The sequence below is a fragment of the Cyrtonyx montezumae genome, unplaced genomic scaffold (genome assembly GCF_038088225.1).
Source record: "Cyrtonyx montezumae isolate F1298 unplaced genomic scaffold, pur_monq_1.0 scaffold_3, whole genome shotgun sequence".
Taxonomy (NCBI): domain Eukaryota; kingdom Metazoa; phylum Chordata; class Aves; order Galliformes; family Odontophoridae; genus Cyrtonyx; species Cyrtonyx montezumae.
In genome coordinates, this window is record NW_027072034.1 from 137,821,731 (window position 1) to 137,848,187 (window position 26,457).

The 26,457-nt window shown below is 41.9% G+C and overlaps 1 protein-coding gene across 1 annotated transcript in view; it reads right to left on the minus strand.

The window, feature by feature from the left end:
• Positions 1–5,277: 5,277 nt before the first annotated feature.
• The window catches only part of LOC136051476 (ankyrin repeat domain-containing protein 26-like), a 35,774-nt gene continuing 14,594 nt past the window's right edge, over positions 5,278–26,457 (minus strand). The window contains exons 7-23 of the mRNA XM_065740915.1: positions 25,784–25,919; positions 25,133–25,166; positions 24,788–24,926; positions 23,671–23,884; positions 21,502–21,685; positions 20,269–20,415; positions 18,721–19,677; positions 16,894–17,046; positions 15,900–16,075; positions 15,613–15,706; positions 14,478–14,484; positions 13,280–13,377; positions 12,281–12,562; positions 10,309–10,544; positions 9,666–9,912; positions 7,040–7,085; positions 5,278–5,541 (exon numbers count right to left, since the gene is read on the minus strand). Coding sequence (XP_065596987.1) covers positions 5,393–5,541; positions 7,040–7,085; positions 9,666–9,912; positions 10,309–10,544; positions 12,281–12,562; positions 13,280–13,377; positions 14,478–14,484; positions 15,613–15,706; positions 15,900–16,075; positions 16,894–17,046; positions 18,721–19,677; positions 20,269–20,415; positions 21,502–21,685; positions 23,671–23,884; positions 24,788–24,926; positions 25,133–25,166; positions 25,784–25,919 — 3,299 coding nt within the window. The 3' untranslated portion in view covers positions 5,278–5,392. The remainder of the gene's footprint in view (positions 5,542–7,039; positions 7,086–9,665; positions 9,913–10,308; positions 10,545–12,280; positions 12,563–13,279; positions 13,378–14,477; positions 14,485–15,612; positions 15,707–15,899; positions 16,076–16,893; positions 17,047–18,720; positions 19,678–20,268; positions 20,416–21,501; positions 21,686–23,670; positions 23,885–24,787; positions 24,927–25,132; positions 25,167–25,783; positions 25,920–26,457) is intronic.

Consider the following 26,457-nt stretch of genomic DNA (forward strand, 5'->3'; position numbering starts at 1 on the left):
GACATCTTGGAGTTAAAGGACAAATCTGGGAAAGGATGTCTCCCATGAAGTGACTGAGCTGGCTTATAAAAAGGTGTGTTGAATTCATTTGGTGTGTATGGAGCAAAACAGTAGCTGTCTTTGTGGTCAAGGAGCACCTTCCCTACTTGCAATCCGTGTGTGGTGCCTCCATGTCCACGTACCTGCAACATTCTTCAAACATTCCATGGTGTATTGGCAGATTCCTGGGTTCAAAGAGCATGGATTCTGTTTTGAGGCCTCACTGCTGAGGGAGGCTTTCTGTCCAGCTCCTTGCTATCAACTATGGCCCGTTATCCTTAGGCCTTGGACTTTGTGCGTTCTGTAAATAAAGTAACTAAGACGTGTATCAGACACACTGAGCTAGATCTGGAGATAGGACGGGTTGTGTGATGTACCTGGTACAATTCCATCAGCGTGCTGCTTTCCCAGTGAACATACCAGTTCTGTAGGTGTGAAAAGCCTCTGCTGGGTGAAGCTGTGCTCCACTGAGAGCTTTACTTTGCATGTTCACGTGGAAATGATCCTAAATACCCGGTGGGCATTCTCAGTGCCTTGCAGAAAGAGGGCTTAGGCAATTGCACAGCTGACAGTTGGTGTTTGTCGTGTTCCTTTAGGAATTAAATGGCAGTGACCGTGAAGGTGCTTCTCAGCACGGGAAAAGCCTTTCAGAAGAGACTGGGAAACTCCAGATATGAGTAATGCCTATTCCTGGAAACATTTGCCTGTTGTGCATCGTTCAGGCTGTGGGTTTAAGGAGCCACAGTGCCAACCAAAGGAAGCGTGAGCCGAGGAGCCACACAGCAGTAGCTCTGCCTCCGTGTCAGACAGCAGTGTGTGCAACCTGTTTGCATCGTTTTCATTCCTGCTTTCCAGTTGTGTGCATACAAGCATGGGAAAACAAAAATGCATGAGCTTATTTTGAGTGGAAGAGGGTTCCTCAGTTTCAGTTGCTGTCACATCCATCAGCCTCAGCTGTCCCTTGCTTAAAGGCACACTTTGTGTACTGGGTATTCACAGGCAAAGCATCCATGAGAGCTGTATGTGTCAGAAGGCGGTATCTGTACGGACCAAGAGCTGAGGTAGGGGGAACTTACACCGGGTTTAGTTTAACTCCATGTGTCAGGAGGCAGTAGTAAGTCAGGTGTTTGCCTTGAAAATCCCGTACCTGCATGAGATACAATTTTTTTTCAGTAATTTTTAAAGTAATGACAAAAATTAAAGGCCAACAGCATCCTGGCCTGTATTAGAAATAGTGTAGCCAGCAGGAGCAGGGAGGTGATCATCCCCCGGTACTCAGCTCTGGTACGGCCGCACCTCAAGTACTGTGTTCAGTTTTGGGCCCCTCACTACAAGAAGGACATTGAGGCCCTGGAGCGTGTTCAGAGAAGGGCAACAAAACTGGTGAGGGGTCTGGAGCACAAGTCTTATGAGGAGCGGCTGAGGGAGCTGGGATTGTTTAGTCTGGAGAAGAGGAGGCTCAGAGGAGACCTTATTGCACTCTACCACTTCCTGAAGGGAGGTTGTGGTGAGGAGGGGGTGGGCCTCTTCTCCCTGATAAATAATGACAGGACGAGAGGGAATGGCCACAAGTTGCGCCGGGGAAGATTTAGATTAGACCTGAGGAAACATTTTTTTTCTGAAAGAGTGGTCAGGCACTGGAATGGCCTGCCTAGGGAGGTGGTTGAGGCACCGTCCCTAGCGCTGTTCAAGAAGCGTTTAGATGAGGTGCTAAGGGATTTGATTTCGTAGTAGTTGGGTAGGGATAGTGATAGGAGGATGGTTGCACTAGATGATCTTGTAGGTCCTTTCCAACCTTATGAACCTATGAACCTATAAATGGTGATATTCCTCCCAGTAGTAGCATCTTCCCTGAAGAAAATCAAAGCTCCGTTGACGAAGGTAGTGAGCAAAGGTGAAAACAATAGCATTCAGACTTCTGCCAACAGCCACTTGCCTGCACTGCGAGCCTGACCTTATCCAGGCGGTGATATCTTCCTTCCTGGAGCTCGCAGCACGTTCCAGGAACTCGGGGACTTGTGCTGAACAACGTGTGGCTGCTGTTACTCTGACATCAGTAATGCTGCTCCTGAATGGCTGCCAAGAAGTGTCACTCCACACTGAACTCCTCGCCCGCCGCTTGCACTTTGACATAAACCCTGTTTGTTACTTCCCCCACCTCCTCCTCATTGTCATTTTGTTTTCTACTCTTGATTTATCTTTTCCTGACATCAGTGTACATTTTGCCAGTAGTGATGATTGCAGTGCATGACGTGGAAACTGCAATGGAAATTGTACAGGTGGGAAAAACAGAAACAGAAGTTCTGTATAATTTCAAACTTCAGCTCAGCTTATGATGCGGATAGAAACGTGCATGCAGATAAACACTGCAACGTTTCTGCTAACAAACCAACCAGAGATTCTGCGGGGTTATGGTGAGCTTCTGCACTGATGCAACGTGTGGATGACGTAATGTCCTCAGCAACAGGTGCCCAGAATTGCTTTAAAAGCAATATGAGGGCGAAAGACCAGCAAAAACGCGCACCTACATGTAGTTCCCATTTCTGTTTCTTGTAATTAAAATCTCTTCTAACCCACTGCAACACAAACACCATTTTATCTATCCTGCTGCTCTGACACACAGCCCATGGGAGCACTGTTCTGCAGCCAGGCACACTGCGGCGCTGAGCAGAAGCCAAGGAGGAAGTGATTATGGCTGAGGAGCTGATGCTGATTGAAAACGTGTGATGCTACGGAGGAAATGTCGCACGATGGAACCTCATTTAGTTTGGAACTGGATTTCAAGTACACGGGCACACGAAGATATGAACAGTCAATAGGAGCGGGTCCTGCCTTGCTGCTAACAATCAGCTCATTAGTGCCAGAAGCACAGCGAATGATTCCCATGATTAAACCGCAAGTGCAAAGCATGCACTCATCAAATACACAGAAACTGCCTTCTTGCTTCTCACCATGTTTCTTCTACAGCTTGTTCCTCCTCATCCTGCATGCATGTCAGGTACACATGCACTCTTCACTTTTCACTTCACTCTTGTAATTAGTGATAGGACGAGAGGGAATGGCCTCAAGTTGCTCCAGGGGAAATTCAGACTGGATGTCAGGAAATACTTCTCTGAAAGAGTGGTCAGGCACTGGAATGGGCACTTGGTGAGGTGGTGGAGTCACCTACCCTGGAGGTATTTAAAGAACATGTAGACATTGTGTTGAGGAACATGGTTTAGTGAGAACTATCGGTGATAGGTGGACGGTTGGACTAGATGATCTTGTAGGTCTTTTCCAACCTTGGTGATTCTATGATTCCATGATTAAGCTCAGGAGCTGAAAATGCTCAAGGGCTTTGAAAAGGCAGCTATATGATTCTTTCGATTCAAATTGTTAGGATGAGAGTGGAAACAGTCTTCCATGTGAAATGAAATAAAATGGTTGAAGGAGTCCACTACTGTTATGATTTAAGTGTTGTTTGTCGTGTGGCTACAGGGGACAGCTTCCTGTTTTGTCCAGAGACTGTTTAACATCCCACATAGTTCACAACATTGGTCAAGTCATTTGAATTTTATGCTCCAACTTCCAACATTTATAAAAGTCTCTGTTGCGTTCTGCCATGGGCCTCCTGACCCTTAGTAACTGAGGAAGCCAGGAAGTTCTAAGATGACTCTTCTGCAGTACCAAGAAAGACTTGTTCAGTGAAGATAATCTGGGCATAAAGTACAGAAAAGGTGCAAGAGCCAATCGCAGCACTACAGGATTTGGAAGGGACCTCAAGAGATCCCTGAGTCCAAGCCCATTGCTAAAGCGGGTACCCTACAATGGATCACATGGGTAGGTGTACTTAGGGTCTTGAATGCTTCCATAGAAGGAGATTCTACAACCTCTCTGGGCAACCTGTTCCAGGACTCTTGTCACCCTTACCACAAAGATCTTCCACATGTTTTTACGGAGCTTTCTGTGTTCAAGTTTTAGACCATTGCTCTTTGTCTACAATCTCCTCACTGCACACAAAAGGGTGAGCCTGGCCTCATCCGTTTGCCTTCCATCTCCCTTTAGATATTTATAAACATTAATCTGATTCCTCCTCAGTCCTCTTTTCCCAAGGCTGAACAGACTTCGGTTACTCAGCCTTTTCTCACACTGGAGATGCTCCAGGCCCTTTATCATCTTCATGGCCCTCCGCTGGACTCCTAGGAGATCCCTGTCTTTTTTGAACTGGGAAGCCCAGAACTGGACACAGAATTCTAAGCGTGGCCACAGCAGAGCAGAGGAGAGGGGGCATCCCAAGGTGCCACTGGCCTTCTTGTCTACCAGGGCACACTGCTGGCTCATGGCCAGCCTGTTGTCTTCCAGAACCTCCTTTTCCTTCTCTGCAGAGCTCCTTTCCAGCAGGTCGTCCCCCAACCTGTACTGGTGCATGTGGTTATTCCTCTCCAGCTGCAAGACACTACACTTGGAAGCAAAGAAGGCATTCAGTATCTCCACCTTCTCAGCATCCCTCTAACCAGTCTTATAGACACAAAGTCCCATGGCATTACCTTCCACCTGAGCTGCAGTTACTGCATTGCCAGCTGTTGGCAGCAACAAAAAGTCATCCTGTCACACAGCAGTATTAAGTACCGACAGGACTTAAGGTTGAAATACTGTTTTTCCATCTTCCCAGCATTAACTGCTTCAGGTTCATCAGTTGATCTAGCAGCTGTGAATGCCTACAGTTGAATCGAATTCTAATACAAAGTCCAACATGGATACCAAATCAAACATGTCAAAGAGATCACATTAAAGCTTTCTTGGCACGGCTACACGCTCACAGTAATTTTAGACCCAAGGTGTGTAAAAGTGACACAACAATGTAAAGTGCAGTGTTTTCCAGCTTAAACGTCGGTAAAACTTTATCACTTAATCAGCACAAATATTCACAGTATCAGAACTGAAACAGCTGGCAGAAAGCCAAACAATAACCTCCTGTGCATTACAATAACACTAGAAACATTAACACGAACAATGAAAGGATTTAAACAGAGAAAAGGGAATGCTTTTGTTAAAACAAGGAACACAAGTGGAACAAAATAACACATCTATTGTAATCAAAGGCACTTAAGACAGTTCTGTCAAGTTCAAGAACCAACATTACTCAATCCGATAGTAAGAAAAAATAGATATGGTTCTTTTCCTGAGTGCAAAACATATCAGCTGTACCTCAGTAACCAACAGGGAAGTGCAGAGTGCTATTTTTTTTAGTACATTTAGAACTTATACTCAAAACGCAATAAAGATGTTTCCATATCTAAGCTACAGGATGGGAAACCACAGACATGCCGTGTAAACAAAATAATTCCCAGTACTTTTCCCTTTGCATTTTTATTTAGATCAGGTAATTTTTGGTTAAGACATCACGGTACTCCTGTATTGCTCTGCAATGGGGATCCTGGTCAACACTGAGATTTTTGGAAGATCCATTAATAGAGACCATTGGAGAACCTTGAGGAGATCTAGTTCCAAGATCAGCAGTGGCTGGAGAGAAAAGAAGCAAGATTCATGATGTTACTTTTACAGTAGACTGAGTGAAATAAGTCACTGTAAAAACATTACTGGTAGCTGAACAGACTACGCTCTGGAGACAGATTTAACAACTTCCAAGAGAAACAAAAAGCAAAAGGGACAGGCACAAAGGAAGAAACATTTTTTCACATTCAGTAATCAATCAACACAACTTCTAAAACTACAGAAAGAAATTCCAGAGGTCTTAGAATCATAGAATGGTTTGGGCTGGAAGGGACCTTTCAAGATCACCTAGTACCAACCCCCCTGCTATAGGCAGGGACACCTCCCTCTAGACCAGGCTGCTCAAACCCCATCCCAGCCTGGCCTTGAACGCCTGCAGGGTGGGAGCACGCACAACCTCTCCAAGCAACCTGTGCCAGCGTTTCAGCACCCTGACTTTAGGAGTAGAGAATTTCTTCCTAAAACCTAGTTTAAATCTACCCTCTTCCAGTTTAAAGCCATTTCTCCTCATCCTGCTGTTTCATGCCCTTACAAAAAGCCCCTGCCCAGCTTTCCTGGCCCCGTCAGCTACTGGAATGTTGCTATAAGGTCCCGCTGGAGCCTTCTCTTCTTCAGACTTAAGAGCTCTAGCTCTCTCAGCCTGATCCCACAGGGGAGGTGCTCCAGCACTAATTATTTTTGTGGCCCTCCTCTTGTGCTGGGGGATCCAGAACTGGATGCAGCTCTCCAAGTAGGGTCTCATGAGAGCAGAGTAGAAGGGCAGAATCGCCTCCCTTGACCTGCTGGTCACAATTCTCTTGACGCAGCCCAGGATGCGGTTATCCTTCTGTGCTGCAAGCACACGCTGCTGGCTCACGTTGAGTCTTTAATCAACAAACACTCCCAGATCTTTCTCCTCAGGGCTGACCTCAAGCCATTCTCTGCCCAGCCTGCATCTGTGCTTGGGATTGCCCCGAGCCAGGAGCAGAACCCTGCACTCAGCCTTGGTGAACTTCACGGGTTTGGCAAAGGCCCACCTCTCGAGCCTGTCCAGGTCCCTCTGCATGACATCCCTTTCCTCTAGCACCTCAACTGCACCACCCAGCTTGGTGTCATCTGCAAACTTGCTGAGAGGGCACTCGATCCCACTGTCCGTGTCACTTAAAAAGATGTTAAAACAGCACCAGTGCCAGCAGAGATCCCTGAGGAACACCACTTGTCACTGGTCCCCACTTGGGACACCGAGTCTCTGACTGCAACTCTCCTCTTCAGAGAATCCACAAACAACACTGAGTGCAATGAATGTATGCAGAAAGAGAAGTGATGACTGAAGTCCATAAAAATCTTACTTCAGGGTGTTTTATACGTTTGATGTTTGTGCCTGAGGATGAAAGGTGACTTCAGCTTAAGCCAAGTGTGTCTGTGTGGGGGAGGTGGTTTGGTCTCTGTGTTTTTTCTCTTTTTTACACAAAAGTTACAAACAGTCATAATCTTCCTTAAAAACACTGATAGCAGAGTACTACATTACCTCGTTCAAGTTCTTTAGTGATTTTTTCATCCAGTTCTTTCCATATCTAGAATTATACATAACACATAATTGAATTTTCAAGTTACATTTTTGTATCATAAAACTTACAAAACAATTTTAAAACCCACACATAAATGGCCTATTAGAAACCAAAAATATCGTCCCAAATGGGGACATCTTGGTTTGGAGTTTGAGTTTTCACAAAGACAGTCTCTTGGTGAGTGAGGCTGTAGCTTTCTCACTGCTGAGCAATGTTAACTTTGGCACAAAACAATACAGAATTCACCAGCTGGACCATAACAGGGCATAAAAATACAGGAAGAAAGCACAGTGGATTTATAAAAATGTAGATATGGTTAATATCTATCTTCAAACACATATAAAACACATTACTCCTTTGTTAACTTTCTTGTTAGCTTCCTTACAAAGCAAGTACTGCAGATTTTATTATGTAACAGAAACCAGCTTGGATCACTAGAAAAGAGCATTTACCCCTTGTCCCCCCAGAGCTGGTTATTTATTGTGATTTATTCTGAATGAAAAGTCTTCATAAGGAGAAATCAGACCTTTTCAAGAGCCACAGTCCAAACACTCTATGCTATTATTAGCATTTGATGGTATTTGTGACTCTTGCATTATTTTCCACCAGGTCTGTAACACACAGAAGTGATCGTCAGCATACAGCTTCCTGGCTTATGTCCTCTGCAAATACACGACGTGCTTGGAGCACGTGGCCTACGCAGAGGGGCTGAGAGCACCAGGCCTGGTCAGCCTGGGGAAGAGAAGGCTCAGGGGGTTTCACCCATGGGTGCAACCATCTGACTGTGGGATGGAGTGTAAAGAATAACAAAGCTGGGCTCTTTTTGGTGCCCAGAGAAAGAACAAGAGGAATAGGCAGAAGTCAAAAGAGAGGAAATTCTTAAGACTGCTACAAAAGCAGAGTGCAGACGGAATAAAATCAGAAGGGGAACAGAAACAGAGATGGAATGGGAAGAAGGTGTTCCCTCTTACGCTACCAGTAGGAAAACTGGTAGCATGAATCCATGCACTCACACTGGTTGCAGCTAGTAGAGTTCACCTTTGTTTCCTGTGCTCCTTTCTTCCTTTTGTTTGTAATCAGCACAGTTTGTTTTTTCTAATAGCTGCATGGACAGAGGAATCAATACCAGCAATTTGGAGGATGGCAGTGTGAAATATTTTCAACCTCTTGTCCTTGAAGCTATTTCAAAGCTTTTGCACAAATCAAAGTCAAAATCTAAACAAGCTTCCTTCTCCCAGGAGATGCATACACTCTTCTTCAGATAACCTCCCTTACTTTGAAAAACTCCAAATGCGCACAGAGAGCTTTAAATAAAAACCCACGTGCAAGACGACTACATAAGGCACGATGCAATTTAAGCTCCTTAACTCCCTGTCATTATGAGCTTTACTGTCAGGAGTACTTGTGATCTCCTTCGGCCAAGAAGGCAGCACTTAGCTTGAATTTAATGGCAATACAGAGGTGTTGTTTGCTGCTGGTTTTTTGTTTTTTTTTTCAATGGAAGGGAACAGATTACTGGAAAAATCTGAGGTATTAACTGAAGCTAATACTGAAGGAAAGAAAAGGCTGAGTGTCGTATAAACTCCTGTCTTTCTAAGTAGTCTGGTGAACAGGCCAAGTACTAAGTAGCACAACTGGTAGAGTACTTCAGAGTTACTGCTGTGTTGCAATCATATATAAATTGCTGCAAAATACTAGAAAGCTGTGAAGACTTCCTGAAGAGTAGGCCACTCTTTCTTCAGGTAACAGTACATAGCAGATGCATGGGAACTGTCGAATCAGGGCCTGAACCACTGATTGATCACCTGAGGAGAGCACTGAGTCAGCCACAGGACCACAGGGGAAGGCAATGTATCTGTGTGACCAGAAGGGGTGGAGTCTAGCTCCACCTCTCCCAGACCCCATTTAAGGGCTGACCACCACTGGGGAAGGATCTCTTGCTGGAGATCCCTCCCATGTGGAGTCCTGGGCGCGTCTTGACCATCAGCTTTTCTTTATTTACTGCTTGTCTGTATGCTATCCAGATAAATCACACAAAATATACCATCCACCTCTGTTATTTTCTGTGGATACTATTCTTTTGGGTTATCCACCCTACGGCAGGAAGCACAAAAAGCAGTGTTGCCTAGGCACAGCATGCATCCCACAGTAGTATAGGAAGAAGCAAAGCAATCATACTTATACCGTCCTAGTTCTGAAGCATGTCTTCGTTAGTATTAACGTACAAAAAGAAAGTATCAAGATGCAGATCAGCAAGGAAAGAAGAAGTGGCTTGACCAGGGATGTCTGATAGGCATCGCTAAGATATCAAGTTGCCCATTTTAAGTATGTCAGACACTTATCTTCATACTATACATCAGTTTAGTAAATAGCTGAGAACTTCCGATGCCACAGCACTGCTTATTAAATTTTCTCTTGTTAAAAGAAAAAACATGAAAACCTTATATGTATATAGTTCTGTATGTGTATAGTTATATAGTTCATTAGTTAGATGCCAGTATTTCTGGTGTCTGAGCACTCCTGGAATTTTTTACAATCTTGATGCCCAAAACTCTTCACCACTTAAGAGTATTTCACAATGCTTACCTTAGCCATGTAGGCTTCAACCTTTCTTTGCGGTGATAGCACATTCCCAGCTGTGCCTAGGAAGCTTCCTCCTAGGCCAAGACTTCTGTTCAGGGCCACGTGGTTGTCAAGATGTCCCAGTTCAGCCGAATACAGAACTGGGCTTGTGGGCAGACCTCCACCGACAAAGCTGCTTGCAATTAAAGATTTGCTTCTCTGGCGCGCCTGAAGGAGCTTAGTGTTGGCATCTGATAGTTTCTCATTAGCCCTGAAACATTCAAAAACACATAAAGAATCATCTTTGGTAATGTTTTTGCAATGTCACTTTTTCCAGGTCCTTGACTGTTATCCATCTTCAGAAAACAGAAAGCATTAAGAGTCCAAAATGAGAGGGGCCAAAAGGCAGCCTATCAACTTCAAACACACTCTAGTGATGCCACAGCTAGTGGTGTTACTGCTAGAACACTGAAGTGACATCACAGCAGTTGCAAAAATAAAGGGGAAGGTTTCAGAGGGCTCATTCATAAAGACATCATCTTAGGTTTATGTCTGTAATACTGACAAGACATAGAAGAGGGATTTTACGAGGAAACTGAACAAGGTTTTTCATGCAAGCTACTACTAATTCACATTTCATTACCACTACAAAAAGGCACGGACTTACCTTTCCAGCTTATTTCCTAGGCATTTTCTAGCTTTCATTTCTTCCAGGTACCTTTCTTTGTATCTTTCTGCTTCTGCCTTTGTGGATTCTTGTTGAAAAACATTGTCTTGTTGAGTGTTCTTTATTCTGTCCAACTCATATTCGAGACTTTCAATTCTGTGCTTTAGTTGGTTTGTCAGTGAGGCACGATGACTGGCTCTAATTGGTTCTAAACGGTCCTGGGAGGCTGCCTGGGCCTGAAACAGATAACACAATTTCAAGCACTGCAGAGAAAAAGTGAACTATCTTTCCCCCCCAGGGCACAGTTTTACACAGCTGAGGCAACTGTACCTACTCACTACCATCAGGAAATCAAGGCAGAAGCCCAGAACCAACACATTACATAACTGTTTTCATCTAAACAGAGATCTGCTCTTAGCAATATTACTTAGCCTTCTTTTAGAAGCTGCTCTGATATCTCTGTAGGACGGGGCACACAAAAAGGATTCTACAAAGAAATGATGAGAATTGCCCTCCCCTCTCTTCCTGCCCCATGGCAACTTCAGTGACTCATTCCCTGAGCATTTTATCCTGTACAGTGACCTGTATCTATGGCCAAACCATCTCTAGGTTGCAATATTCCCGTGCTGATGAGCAGCAATATCAAGATCACCAGTCTGCAATACCCTTTAAGAACTGCAAAACAGACGTCTGTCATAAGTTCATAAGTTCATAAGGTTGGAAAGGACCTATAAGATCATCTAGTCCAACCATCCTCCTATCACTATCTCTACCCAACTACTAAATTAAGTCCTTAAGCACCTCATCTAAACGCTTCTTGAACAGCGCTAGGGATGGTGCCTCAACCACCTCCCTAGGCAGGCCATTCCAGTGCCTGACCACTCTTTCAGAAAAGAAATGCTTCCTGAGGTCTAATCTAAATCTTCCCTGGCGCAACTTGTGGCCATTCCCTCTCGTCCTGTCATTACTTATCAGGGAGAAGAGGCCTACCCCCTCCTCACCACAACCCCCCTTCAGGAAGTGGTAGAGTGCTATAAGGTCTCCTCTGAGCCTCCTCTTCTCCAGACTAAACAATCCCAGCTCCCTCAGCCGCTCCTCATAAGACTTGTGCTCCAGGCCCCTCACCAGTTTTGTTGCCCTTCTCTGAACACGCTCCAGGGCCTCAATGTCCTTCTTGTAGTGAGGGGCCCAAAACTGAACACAGTACTCGAGGTGCGGCCGCACCAGAGCTGAGTACAGGGGGATGATCACCTCCCTGCTCCTGCTGGCTACACTATTTCTAATACAGGCCAGGATGCTGTTGGCCTTCTTAGCCACCTGTGCACACTGCCGGCTCATGTTGAGCCGAGCATCAACCAACACCCCCAGGTCCTTTTCCTCTCTACATTCTTCAAGCCATTCTGCCCCAAGCCTATAGCATTGCATGGGGTTATTGTGGCCAAAGTGCAGGACCAGGCACTTGGTCTTATTGAACCTCATCCCATTTTGCTCAGCCCAGCTGTTCAGCCTATCCAAATCCCTCTGAAGGGCCTCCCTACCCTCAGGCAGTTTGACACATCCTCCCAGCTTTGTGTCATCTGCAAACTTACTGAGGGTACACTCAATTCCCTCATCTAGGTCATCAATAAAGATATTAAACAAGATGGGCCCCAAAACTGACCCTTGGGGGACACCACTCGTTACAGGACGCTAGCTGGACTTAACTCCATTAACCACTACCCTCTGGGCACGGCCCTCCAGCCAGTTCTCCACCCAGAGAAGAGTGAACCTGTCCACACCACGGGCTGTCACAGGAATGCTATTATGTTGGAAACCTACAGGCACACTGCACACACAAAAGCACGTTCACCCAACAATTTTTCATTCTCCTGTACAGGAAAGACACATGCACAGCACTAAGCATCAAATAAAAACATGAAAAATATATATATGCTTAATAAAAATGACAGACAGACTCAAGAAATTCATTTACCTGCAAAAAAGCATTGACTTCTTGTAGTTTTTGTCTGACTTCTTGTGCGGCTCGTTCATCTATCTCTTTCTTATACTGTTCTATTTGGATGAGATTCACTGTATTAGTCTCCAAGTGATGTCTGAGTTTTGCCACTTCTTCCTTAAGCTGGCGTTTGTTCTTCTCCAGTTTTTCATGGCTCTCATGCAGAGTATGCAGCGCTTCTTTCAAATCCTGGTTTTGTGCTTCCAGATGGATGCATTTTTTAGACTCTAACTCCAGCTTCTGAGAAAGTTCAGTAACCTACAGACAGTAATAAAATGAACTCAGAGGGGTGTAAAATTATTCTTTAAAAATTCATAAAGGGGAATACCTTCAGGACTGGAACTGTCATCTGCTGACTCAGTATCAAAGCCAAAGGAAAGTCAAGCTCATCTTTTAAAGGAAGAACAGCTTTTAAACTGTTGCCAATAGGATTCCTCGAGTTCCAGCCTTCCTCAGCTCTTCTGCAGCAAGTATTCCAAATTCTGCACCAAATTCCAAATACAAATACCAAACTAGCAGAATTTAACTTGTGGGAATAGGCTGAAAGGTGCTAGGGCTGCTCTTCTGCTCAATGGAAATCAAACTCAACCCAGATATCAGAAAGAATGTCCATTGTGCTTCAGGGAAGCGCTTCAGTACAGAGCTAAGTGGGCACGGGAAACAAGTGCTCCTCCTGCCATTGCTCTTGAAAGCTTTGTAAACAGAGCTTCAGAAAGCAGCTTCCACAGCAGTGGTAAAGGAGGTTACTTCCTCTCTAGGTCAAATCCGCTGTCTGGTTGCTAGAATACGTTAGGAAATATGAGAAGTTCCAGAAGTTTCCAAGGTCAACTGTGAAGCCAATTTCCCCTCCTCCCCCAGAAATATAACTTTTCTGTACCTCCTGAAAAGCATATTACAAGTTTCCAGAAATTAACACAACTCAAACAAGCAAACAAACAAACAAAAAAACAAAACAAAGAAACAACCAGAACTTGCCTTTGTTCTTAATCTGTCAACTTCATTCACCATTTCAGAATACCTTTGCTTCATTTGTTCTTGGAAATTACGTCCCTTTGCCTCCCGCTCCTTAGATACTTATAGACAGGGATGAGATCCCCTCTGACTCTTTTCAAGGCTGAACAGACCCAGGTCTCTCAGCCTCTCCTCATAAGGGAGGTGTTCCGTGCACTTTATCATCTTTGTAGCCCTCCACTGGACCCTTTTGAGGTGATCCCTGTCTTTTTGTACCAAGGAGCCCAGAACTGGACACAGTACTGCAGGTGAGGCCTCACCAGGGCAGAGTAGAGTGGGAGGATCACCTCCCTTGACCTGCTGGCCACACTCTTTAATGCACCCCAGGATCTCATTGGCCTTCATCGCCACCAGAGCATACTGCTGGCTCATGGGGAGCCTCAGCACAGGCCAGTACATGTTGCAAGTGCAGACAGCACATATCTGTCCCTCTGCCAAGTTCAGCACAACACTGGGGCACATGATTCTTGTGAACATTTAATCAGTTCAGATGCCACACAAACAGGCTGATACCTGTGGATACTAACAGATGCCCCCACTGAAGCAAATGCCCTCCTCTTAATGGGTTTCATCCCAGAGAGCTGGAAAAAGATGTAGAAGAACAGCTTCTGCAGTCCCTCTGCTAATAGGTCAGCTCACATAGGTAGCCACAGCCCAGGAGAACACCTCGCAGTCTAGAGCATTCATGGATTTTCCAACGACCAGCAGGCTCTTGTGGAAGAGTCAGCTCTTCTGAAATTCATCAGTGTCTCCTCTGTCACGACCTCCACATCTTGTGTGTGGCTGTTTACTAATTCTGGTTTTGTTCCTCGTGGTGTTTTCTCAGACAAACCAGAGGAGAGGTGGCAACTAGTTTAGTACTTTGCACTCGCACCTTATTTATTCTGCAAGGGTTTTAAGCTCCTGCTGTTCTGAAAACTTGCAGCAGTTCCTCCAAAAGCTGCACTGAAAATAAGGGGTTTTAACCCTGCCCAGAAATCAAGGGGTCAGACAACAACCAGAAGGAAACCAAATAAAGAACTGAGGAACTGCAGCCTTGCTCCGTGTGCTCTACTGGTATCAAACCACACCATCTTCCTGACAGGACAACTCTAGCATTTACAGAGATGTACCCTGTTGGCTTCTATTCAATTCCTTCACGATTCCCAAATCACAAAAGTACCCAGGGCCTGAGTGGCAGGGATACAAAAAGCTGAGTATGTGAGAAATCAAGAAAATAGCAGCATAAGTCTGGGTATTGGCTAGGTGTTAGAGATCATCTGTTTTTTGAAAAAATTGTTTAAAAAAACATATAAAATTGTTAGCAATTATCACCTCTGCCATTTGGCTTCTGGAAGAAAACTATGAAGAATACAAAGAAACTTCAAATACAGAATCATAGTATTGCTCAGGTTGGAAAAGACCTTCAAGATCATCAAATCCAACCACAACCTAACCATACTACTCTAACTCTTAACAATGAACACGCAAAAGAGCTTCTCTCATCCACCATACATTTGAAAACAATGCCGTCTTAACCAAGGGGGAAAGAGCAGGCACACGTATCTTCTTGAGTCAGTAGCACAAAGTTCAACTTCCACACATAGTTATTTTCAGAACCACTTCCACATTAATTGACAACCACAGGTATAACAAGGCCTACAGTTCACTGCTTAGAATACATAAATAATTTGCTTTATATAAACCACAGGTGACATCACCTTATTTATGCTAATATCAATCACCTTATTTATGCTGCTGCCACTGAACAGGGGGAAATTCCAAACCTTTCACCAAGTTCAGAAAATAATTCCACAGGGATTTCTCTCTACTGCTTCATGGAAACAAATACACATCAAGCAGCCAATGGAAAAGCAATTCCACACAGCAAAATCCTTGTCCCAGCTTGATGATGTCAGTCAGGCCTCGAGCATGAAGCTCTTGGAACCAACACACATGTGAAATTTCCCTAAAGAAACCTGCAGAATTCCTTTCAAGATGCACATTCCAATACGTGTCTGTCATGTAATGTCATGAATGGTATAAAGAATAAAATATTTAAACCAGCAAATTAATGTCAAAACCTCAGCGTTCAGTAGACTTGATATATTATTACAGGAAAACTCTTAAAACCAGAAAGCTGGGGAATGGACCAGCAGGATTTTCAGAGTACCCTACAGTCAGCAGAGCTCAGGTGACTCACCTCCTCTGCACTGTCCAGGAAAATCATATAACTTTCCCATGAAAAATATCCAGCTAGGCTCAGAGGCTCCCCACCACCCCCTAAAAAAAAAAAAGCAACTTTATGACTGGCTTACTGAGGCTGAGGCTTGCAGATCCTTCTGAAGAGCTTCAATTCTATTGGTTTGTTGTTTGCTTGTGGCTTCCAGTCTGGCATTTTCAATTTCAAGTCTTAAAGAGAAATAGAGATCATATTAGAGAGATCCATAATAGCACAAATTGTGAAAGAACAATGTGAAAGAATGCAATCTAAAGCAAGAGCTTCCTTCAAAAGCACGTATTACCATGGCAATGCAACAAGGCAATCCTGATGTTTTCAGACTCCCAGAAAGCAAAACCTTGCTTCGCTAGGTTATTTTCTTACCTCTGCACATGTTCTTCCAGTTGCTTTATAGTAATATTAGTTCCAGAATTTGCTAACAGAAGGTCTTGCAGTTTCTGGGAAGAAGCTGATATTTCTCTTTCCTGATAGTCTAAGACAGCCTTCAAGTCATGAACACAATGCTCAGATTGAATACGCTGTTCTTCGGACTCCTGTAACTGTAAAGTAACACTGAGAATCTGCAGCAGCCAGGTTAGTTTCTCTACAGAGAACTCAGAGGGTGCTGCAGAATTTGAATATTGCACATACCTACATACACCCCCTACCCAAAGTACTGTAATCATTTACAAGTCAGTCAAACTTTCATTTCTCTTAGCAAACAATCAACAACAGATGGTTGTAGAGATATTTCATCATCTGTTACACTGGCCTCTAACATCCATCCAAAGGATCTTGTGTGACACCGTTATGAGCACTGACACTGTCAATCCTGTCTTCTCAGTGACATGTGACACTCTGTAGCTACTTGCCTGCTATTCCGTAGAAAATATTAATTTCTAAGGACCTGCTTACAGTGTTTACAACCAACCTTATAAGATACAGAGCAATAATTTGTAAATTTAGAGCAGCTGTGTGAGATGTTGCTTGAAATAGTGGGAACATCCCACCCACAAACAAATTGTTAAGTTGTGTTTGACACCAGGAGGGGGGAGCAAGTAGGGAGAAGAAAGAACACTGCTGCAATACCCTGCAGCCTGAAGAAGAGCTTCAGCTTTGGGGCTGAAGAATGTCCCCTACTTGCAAAAGAAAATAGTTGGGGTTTTTTTTCATGATTCCAGTAACTCTTTTCTTGCACTACAAAGGAAGGAGGCCAGCTGGCAAAGATTACAATGGCTTCATGAATTATGACGGGGTATCACTGCTAACCTCTTAACCTCTCTGCTACTCACATTCAGAACATAATTTTTCTCTTCTACACCAGAAACAAAGAAAAACACCCTCGGATTTATAGGTATGAGTTACAGTTTATCTGTACCTTGTTTTTCACCCTGTCCAATTCCTTTTGCAAGCGCAAATTGTCTTCCTCAAGATCACTGCGGCACCGTGTAGTAACTTCAAGTGATGCTTCTGACATAGACTGCTTCTTAAGAGCTTCAGCAAGCTCCTGCTGCAGCTGTCTGACCGTACACTGAAGAAACAGAAGAACAGGAGGAAATGCATGACATATCACTTTACTTCTTTAAACTGTTTAGATTATATAATTCAGTCTTCAGAGTGAGTTGAAAGGTAAGAAATTTTGTCTCCACCAGCAGGCATTTGCACACAGTAACCTTTATCACACAAGCACACTGCCATCATGTATTTTTTTCCCCTAAGAAAACACAAAGAACTCTGCTGCAATGTTTGACTGCAGATGTAACTCCAATGATCAAAGGTGTGACCTTATATTAGACCATTCATTGAGCTTTTCTTTCACTATGCAGGCATAATTAAATCCACATGTGTTCCTGAATCTCCTCTGAAGCTTTAAGAAGATGCTGAATCACATCCTCTTAGAGCCTTCTTACTGAGTTCACTGTGGATTAATACATTCTTTATCTAGGATCTTCAAAAAGAGGGAGGATGAATATAAAGCAATTCACAAGTTAAGACAACTGACAACTCTCTAAGAGTTATTTCCCTATGTTACCTTTAAAAATAAACAAAAATAAGGCGTCTATCTGACAGAAGAGTAATTTCAGCTCACTACTCAAATCATTGGGGGACACAAACTTTATTATCAAGGTATCTAAAAACTGAATGTGATCATTTCCTTTTCTCTAGAAAGGAAAGAAAGATTAACCAAAATGGTTAAGTCAACTTCTTAATCATTACCCTACCTGGAATCGAGAATACTTTACTTCTAAGAACATTCATAACGTATTCTCCCATTACCTACAGCTGTATAACTGCTCACAATCACAGAATTGCAGGCATTGGAAGGGACTTCAAGAGATCATCTGAGTCCAACCCCTTTGCTGAAGAAGGTACAAGGAATTCCTTGCTCCTACCATCCCTGTTATGTTCCAGTCTTTCTCATTTTCTGTAATCTACATGCAGATATGGGAGCAATACTTGTTCCTTGCACATTCAAGACACCAAGAATGCTAGTAATCTGCATGGCAGCACATTTCATATTCATGCGCTCTATCAATTTTCGGGAGGAGATTTACTTAGTTCCTAATAAGTCTTTCTTCTGTCTGGCTAAACAGATTTTTGCAGAATCATAAAGAATGAACACATTTACATAAGTCTACCCATCAGAAAATACGTAAGACTTCAATCAGTGTCTGAAATCAACTTCTTGGAGGATTGGCACATGCCTCAGAACTCCTAAAACACACACATAAATTAATAACTGCATAACACTAACACTTCAATTTTCTATCATCTTAAGAAGAAGTGGTTTTTTCTTCTCTTTCTTCTGCATGAACATACTATAAATCCATCCCTCATCACTTCACTTATCTGCATGTTCACCTCTCTACCCTTGAATATTGGATGGTTCTTCTAATACTATTTTTTTTTGTGTTGACAGTGCAATATGTGTAGAAAAGCAGCACTCTACAGGGGACTAAGGAGAAAGGATGAAAAAATTCTGAAGGATCATCTTCTTGACCAAGCCCTGTATTTCTCTAATTTCTGCTCAGATCTGAGCAGTGACCATTTACCAAAGTCTTCCTTAACTCCAAGAGAAAAACAATGAACCAGAACAAAACTACAAAATTCAGTCCTATGCATATAACATACCTGATGCGTTTTAGAAATACAAAGTCATTTTATGAACGGAAGCATTTTAATTTATTCTAGTTGTATAGCTTACCTCTCTTTCTACTTTGTCAGTCTCGTGTTTAAAGACTTGTTCCCTTAAATCAGTACACTCGGTATTTAATTCCTTGTTTCTCTCTTCCACGAGGTAAACTTGCTTTTCAGTATCAGCCCTGAGTTTGTTGAAAGTATCATTACATCTGTCCTGGACATCGTTCACAGCCTTTTCTTTCATAATCCCCTTGTTCTGCAAATCTTCCAGCTGCTGATGGAGTAAAATATTTTCACTTTGGAACTGAGCCAATCGCTCCTGCATAGATTCCTGCTTTATCATAAATTTGCTGACTTGATCTTTCTCAAGTTGCCAAGCATGATGACTTTCCTTTGCCTGCCACTGGGCTTGATTTAATTCTTTTTGTGTCAATTCTAGAAGCAGTGTTTCTTCTTGAAGTGTCTGTTTCAAACGGTGAAGCTCATTTTCTAGGCTACTAGCTTTGCTTTCCATTTTACTCAGCTGCTGAGTCAAGCCCTTGGTGGCTTCTCGCATATCACAGAGCTCATGATGGAGCTTGTCTTGTAAACGAAGCCACTCTTCACGTTCTCTCTGAAATGTTCGTTCGACATCACTTTTCAATGACTGATGACGTTCAAGATCCTGGACAGCAGCGTTCAAGCGAGAACGGAATGATTCAATCTCTATTGCCAGTCTGTCTTTGATTTCTTTTGTCTGTTCAAGCTTGGAAGTTAGCACTGCAGATTCTGTTCTGAGGAAATTCAGCTGACCGCTGTACTGAAGTACTGTCTGTGTTAAGGCTTCCTCATTCAGTTTAAGTTCCTTCTTAAGATCTTCATTTTTTTCTTTCATAGTCTCATTGTCCACTACATATTTTCCTTCATCCTCCTGGTGCCTTAGTTTTACTTGATCAAACTCTAGTCTTAGCATAGCAATCTCTTCCTGCAGTAACTGATTTTTGTACAACAGATCCTTTTCTCTTTCACTAGTGTCAGATTCCTGAGTGATAAAGGACATGAATAAATAGTCACTTGTGGTTTAACCTGGCAGGCAGCCAGGCACCACACAGTCATTTGCTCACTCCTCACCGCTAAGTGGGATGAGGGAGAGATCTGGAAACAAAATTGAACTCATGGGTTGAGATAAAAATAATGGATACAGGCAAATGATGAAAAAAAATGGAAACAAAAATGTGGTGGTAGTATAATAATCATTTCAAAACCCAAGCAATGGGATCACAAACAGCCTCAACCAAGTTCTTTCCTAGTTAATCCCAAAATATCTGTGTGTTTCACAACTAAAAACCTTAAAAATGATGGTAACAACTACACAATGAAGAACAGCAGATAGCTTAAGAAACTGGGTAAACAGCATCTTATTTTCCAGTGGCTTCCTACTTCCACATGCAATTCAGGTATATATGGGATTGATGCTGCTATCCAGAGTTTTTTAAAGAAAGCAGTAACAAAACCAGGTCATAGTGATAAACTGTAGATAATCCACCAACAGGCACAAAGAGTTATTTTTCTTATGACTTTAGAATGAGCACAGTGAAATATAATCACATGCATTAGAAATGGAACTGCTTACCTCTGAATTTTTTTCCATAGTCTTCCTTGACTGTACTTCCAGATCCTTCTGCCTCTGCAGGTGGCTGTTCAAAATTCCTTCTTGTAGGGCTCTAGCACTCTTTTCCTGAGTGAGCTGCATCTGTATTTCATCACGCTCTTCTTCAGTCTACAGCAATATAATGAAACTTGTGAATCCTGAGCAAAATCACAATTAGCAATACCTTCCTGTTTCATTCTTTGCATTCTTACGTTCTATTAATTCTAATAAGAGCTGTTTATCATAAAATCATAGAACGGCCTGAACATCAATCTTCCATGTTTGCAAATAAACATGTTTAAGCACTGCATGTTAACTGGTTAAGCACTGGAATAGGCTCCTCCGGGAGGTGGTTGAGTCACCATCCCGGAATGTGTTTAAAACCCATCTGGATGTGGTGCTCAGGGACATGATTTAGCAGTGGGTTGTTAGAGTTAGGGTAGTATGGTTTGGTTGCTGTTGGACTTGATGATCTTGGAGGTCTTTTCCAACCTGTTGCAAAAAATTAGCGCTCTAAAGTTTTATACTTAACGAATCACACTCTGTAACAAAAGAAAAAGGTAAAACTACCTTTCTTGGAAATGTACAGAGTTTAAGCAGAAACCCAAGTTATCTTTCTAACATACTATATATACACACTGAAAATAGAGATGTACACTTATATGCTTACAGGCAAAGATCTGCCTGTAAGAACAGCATAAAGCCAACAAGTAACATTTCCAAAAGCACACTAATTCCATTAACTATATGCTACTGCAAGGGCTTAAGCCTACATCTGTAAATCAGTGCTAACATTTAGAAATGCTTCAGAACATGTCATTATATTTTCAGTTTACCAAAAGCTAGCAATACTGCTGTACAAATTGAGCTGTACGAGATTTACGAAGACTACTAATGAGGTGAGACCCAGAAGAGGACTGGCCAACTGAACAAACAGACCAGGAGGCAAACTAATGCAAACCACACTGCCATTACATTCAGGCAAACTGAAAGAGGTGATGCTAACCATTTATTGCTCCTGCCAGAACAGTGTGGCCACTGAAGATCCCTAAGGACCATTTTCATGTGCTCTTACTATGTTTGTAATATGTCCTCAAAATGTACCAAGATAATTACCTAATGCCTGTTGCACAAACAAGGTACATTTTCAGTGGACATCCCAGAATACAGTATCAATTAGTATCAAGAAACAGAAAAACTGAATGTTTAATATACCTGCTTCAAGAGTTTTCTCAGCGATATTAACTCTGTTTCTAAATTCCTTGCATGCAATTCAAGTTGTTGTTTCTTCTCTGTCTCTCTATAATACTGATCTTCTTTCTTCCTCAGTTGTTCTTTCATTGTTTCATTTTGCATTTCAGCTTTAAGCCTCCTTTCCTCTTCTTGTTTCAAAGAAAATCTGGGATTTGAAAGAGAATATTTGAGGAATTAAAGCACTGACAAAAAAGTAAATATGCCACATTATGAGCTCGCAGAAACAAACTGTAAAAATGCCACATCTTTTCAAATGCAATATTTTTGCTGTAATTTTAAACTTTTAAAATCCAATTTCAACCCATTAGTGGTGGAAGACATCTTGTACGTGAGCTGTACAAGACTGACAAATAAGCCATTAAGTGACGTATAAAATTCATCATGTATTTTCCAGTTTATGTAGGCAGATATGAAGAATGTACAATTCTAAAATTTTTAAAAAAAACCCCAAAACTTCACATTACAGGTGCACACTTCATTCAAAATAAGCTCACTGTCTCACCAGATCAAAATACCATAAACTTTTAATATCAAAATAAACTGTTCTTGATGTAGTGAACATCATCTACATAGTGAGAACTCATGGAGACTGCAAGTAGTGCTAACAAAAGAGCACATCACTTAACCTAAGACAGATCCAAAAACTTTTAAGCAAGCCTCCTCTAAGACTACAACAACTGTTCACCACGTGTAGAGTAACCTTTTTATTTTTATTCTGAAAGAGTAAGGACAGTATTCCAAAAACAGATTTAGAAATATTAAGCTCAGAATGATTGAAAAGCACAGTTCTAAAAGTCATTGGATCTACATGTAGGAGGAATATCAGCAACTTGATTTTCAATCTGATAAAAAAAGCCTTGGAGAATGTGAGGCTTTATTTTTTTTAATAACTGAAACCATCAGCAGTTTGATTGGTTAAAACTGTTCACTGATGTGGTTAAAACTGTTCACTGCGTGTCCACAGTAAGTAAACAAGAAAGTATGTTCGTATTTGGTAGTTATTTTGAATATTTTTCCAATATCTTTGTCAACAAATAAGAAAGCAACTATGAACATAAAGAGGTGCCCCAAAAAATCCGCTTTACTAAGTCTGGAAAATGAATCTGCTTCATTAGTAGTGACCACTAATAAATAGCTCAAAAGACTGGCTGTAACATTAGGATTTAAATGGCTTATAATTATTGCTTTAATTTCTCAAAAAGTACAGCTTTTACAAATGTGTAGCTAATAGTTTTGAGATTTCATATAGAAAAAAAATTAATTCCTTGCAATTTATAGATGTTTGGGAATTTTGAAAAACATTCAGAATCAAATCCAGGCCAAATTAGGAACTGCTCTGTCTTACTCATAATCCCCTTCCAGACACTGGGAGACTTCTGACACACCTCCTCGACTTCTTCTCACAGAGAGAAGTGCTTCGTGCTCTGTGATCGGCCTAGAATGCCTCCGCTGCACTCACACGTGCTGATTATGATCTCATGTATGGAGAGTCCAAAAGTTGGACTCGGTGCAGCAAAAAAGACCAACAAGAGCTATCACTCCCCTCAGCTTCTTGACGCTCTGCTCCTCTTAACAGAAGCCAGGATACTCTCGGCCTACAGGGCTGTGAGATCATTCTGGCTTTTGTGAGGCTTAAATCTGCCAAAGCTCCCAGGGCCTTCTCAGCAAAGCAGTTCACAAACCCGAGCATTTCCCTGGCTATCCTCACAAGGGATCCCTCCATCCCATGTGCACGGCTTGGAATTCGTTCTTGATGTATTTTGTATAATGCCTGCTGGCCACTCCCCTGAAATAGTGTAAACAGTAATTATAAACCATCTGCATCTAGCAGATGAGGACAAGGGAATGATCTCAAATTTGACCTTCAGTCAAACACACCCACTAAACTGCTTCAATTGGCAGTCTGTGGAGTTGCCACAGTTCCTAATTTTATTTAAAAACGGAAGGTACAAAGACAAAATCTGTGAAGCGCGACTCTTAAAAATACTTGTACTTCCCTATCCATAGAGGTACTTCAGAGATACATGGATGTAGCACTAGGGGACATGGCACGTTGTTGGTGGCTAGACCGTCAGCATCTTCTAAAACGTGATCAGGATAACACACATGATCAAATACAAGATTGCATACTTAAGGCTTTGGATGTCACTTTTGAATTCAACTTCTTGGTGAGCCAACATGGATTTCAAATCTTTAGTCTCTTCTGCTATTAATTGCAACTCCTCTTTTTCATTTTCCAATTTCCAGGCTTTGCTCTGGACAGCTGTATGGTGGTTTTTTTCACGACCTATCATCTGTTCATATTCAAGGAGTATGTTTTGAATTTTCAGCGGCACAGCAGAACCTATATGGAGGAAAAAAATACACGAGATTGCACGTACAATCTATTTAATTCATTGCTGTACTGGGGCTAGGTGACAAGGTTTTCAGGAAGTCTCTGTAAGACAGACAGAGAAGACCGTGCCAAATACAGACGAGTCCAACAGACCCACTGCAGGACACAGTTTAGCCTATCAGCCAAGCTCATGGTACCTCCCAGAAAGCATGTATTGGAAAGGGCAAAAAATACCACATAGACAGAGAAGGAGGAAAAAAAAAAGCGTAAATAATAGCAGTGGTAACGTAAAGGTAAGATGAAGGAGAGAGAGGAAGGAGGATGCACTCCAGGTGTGGAAGCAGATTCCTAATCAACCTGTGGAGAGGACCATAATGGAGCAGGTGTTTTCCTGCAGCCCGCACTACAGCCTGTAGAGGGACTTATGCTAGAGCAGGGGAAAAGCATGAAGAGGCTGAAGGAGCAAAATTAAGTGTGTGAAAGTGGTGGGTGGAAGGTGTTTCATTTATTTCTTTTTATCGTTCCCACTACCAAATTTAATTGGCAAACAATGAAATCAATTTTCCCCAAGTGGAGCCTGTTTTGCCCATGACAGCAATTAGTGATGGCCCTGCCTTTATGTCAGTTCTTGAACTTTTTAAATTCTATTTTCACCTCCTGTCCTGCTGAAGAATAGAAGTGAGAGGGCAGGTAATCCATATGTGCATTTTGAATTATTAGAAAAGATTAAGAAAATTAGTGCTGCTTATATTTATATCAAGCTATGTGTATACATGCAAGCATATTTGATTATATATATTTTTTTTTTGGCAAAGATATTTTGGGGAGCAATTTGTCATGACTTACTAAGAGGTACCAGCAGGAAAAAAGAGAGGAACTTGTAACAGAAAACAAAGTGATTTAGAAGTTTACCTGCATAAACCGCACTAAGCTGTTCTAACAGCAACATAGCTTTTTTGCAGTTTGAAGTTGTCCACTCAGCATCCCATGTAGTTGTGTCAGAGGACTGTGTTAAATCAAGGTCATCAGTAACAGCCATCTGTGTGCTGACCTACAGACAATACAGTGTGGTAAGTATACAACACTATATTATTGCAGATCATTATAAATGCAAGAACATTCATCCTCTCACTCAGAGATTTGGCTAAAACAGTACAAAGTTGCATACTAGCAGAAATCGTTTGCATCTTGAACTTGATGTAAAAGCTATTACCCTTTAAGTGATTAAAAGCTGATAAAAACGTAATTTTACAGTACCTTTTTCTTCTTGCTCCCTGTTCTTGTTGCACGTCTGGAAAACAGAAAGACACTTCAGTACTGGAATGCTTATACTGCATTACAAACAATAACTGAAATTGCTCTGAAAACTTAGTTTCAGAAGAAAATTAAACTACAGTTTAATAACAAAACTTTTTTACATGTAGTCGAAGGCAAAAAAAAAAAAGAAACAACAAAAACACCTCTTTATGTGTACTGAATGGCTATGTTTTCTGCATGGTATTAGGAATTATAGAACAGTTCAGGTTGAAAGGGACCTTAAAGGGTCATTAGGCCCACGTGGGGAAAGGGAGCCTAAAGGAGACTATCTTGCACCCAGTCCAACTGTGTCCTGAAGATCTCCAATCACAGGAAATTCTATCATGTCACTGGGAAGACTGTTCCAGGAATTGACTGTTCTCCTTCAAAAACATCTTTTATACCAAGATGATACTTCTCCCAGTGCAGCCTGTACCCACTGTACCTTGTTTTCTCCACATGGCTCACATCCAGCTCGCCAACCACCTGTACCCCCAGGTCTTGTTTGGCATAGAACAATCCCTATGCATTCAGTTTATAAATCTTACCTTTCGTTTTCAGGCCAATTTTTGTAATTATTAAATTATTTATAATATTCCTTATATTTAGTACCTTTCTTCATCTTGAGATGTTTCACTGACAGTGCTATCATCCATTAATCCTTGAATCTTCTGCTTAGCCTTCTTCTTTGAAGACTGCCTTTTCTTCTTCTTTTTCTTCTTCCTTTTTGCATTCAGAACAGATTTACAGCATTGAACAGAAAGAAAAAAAATCACCAATTGCGTACATTACATAAAAAAAGAAACACTCTAGGAAAAAAAACAACACAACAAAGACAAGACTAAAGATGTCTGCGATAAAACACAGACTTGATTCCCAAGATCTTGGAAAACATTCAAGCTGTAACGCTTCTCTGTCCCAATCAGGGGATGCACATAGAGCACAGATTTTCCTCAAGAAGACACAGATAAAAAAATCCTGCCTAGAGTTATGCAAAAGCATCTGTGTCTTCTTCAAACTTTTTAGACCTGTTTGGTAATATTATCTTTCCCTTTTTCCTGACAAAGGGGATCTGAGTTTAATGAAAACAAGTACACGAGGAATACTAGCATCTCCTAGAAAAGGGAGAAAATAAATTAAGTTTCTGCTTTTCTGTTCTGAGTGGCTATTTATTAGGAAAATAGCTTCTTCTCAATCTCCAGCTAAGATTCTGAAGACCCCATTAGTGTCCGTTTTAAGGAAGAAATTCACAAGATCTCTATCTCCTCCAGTGAAATAAAATTGAA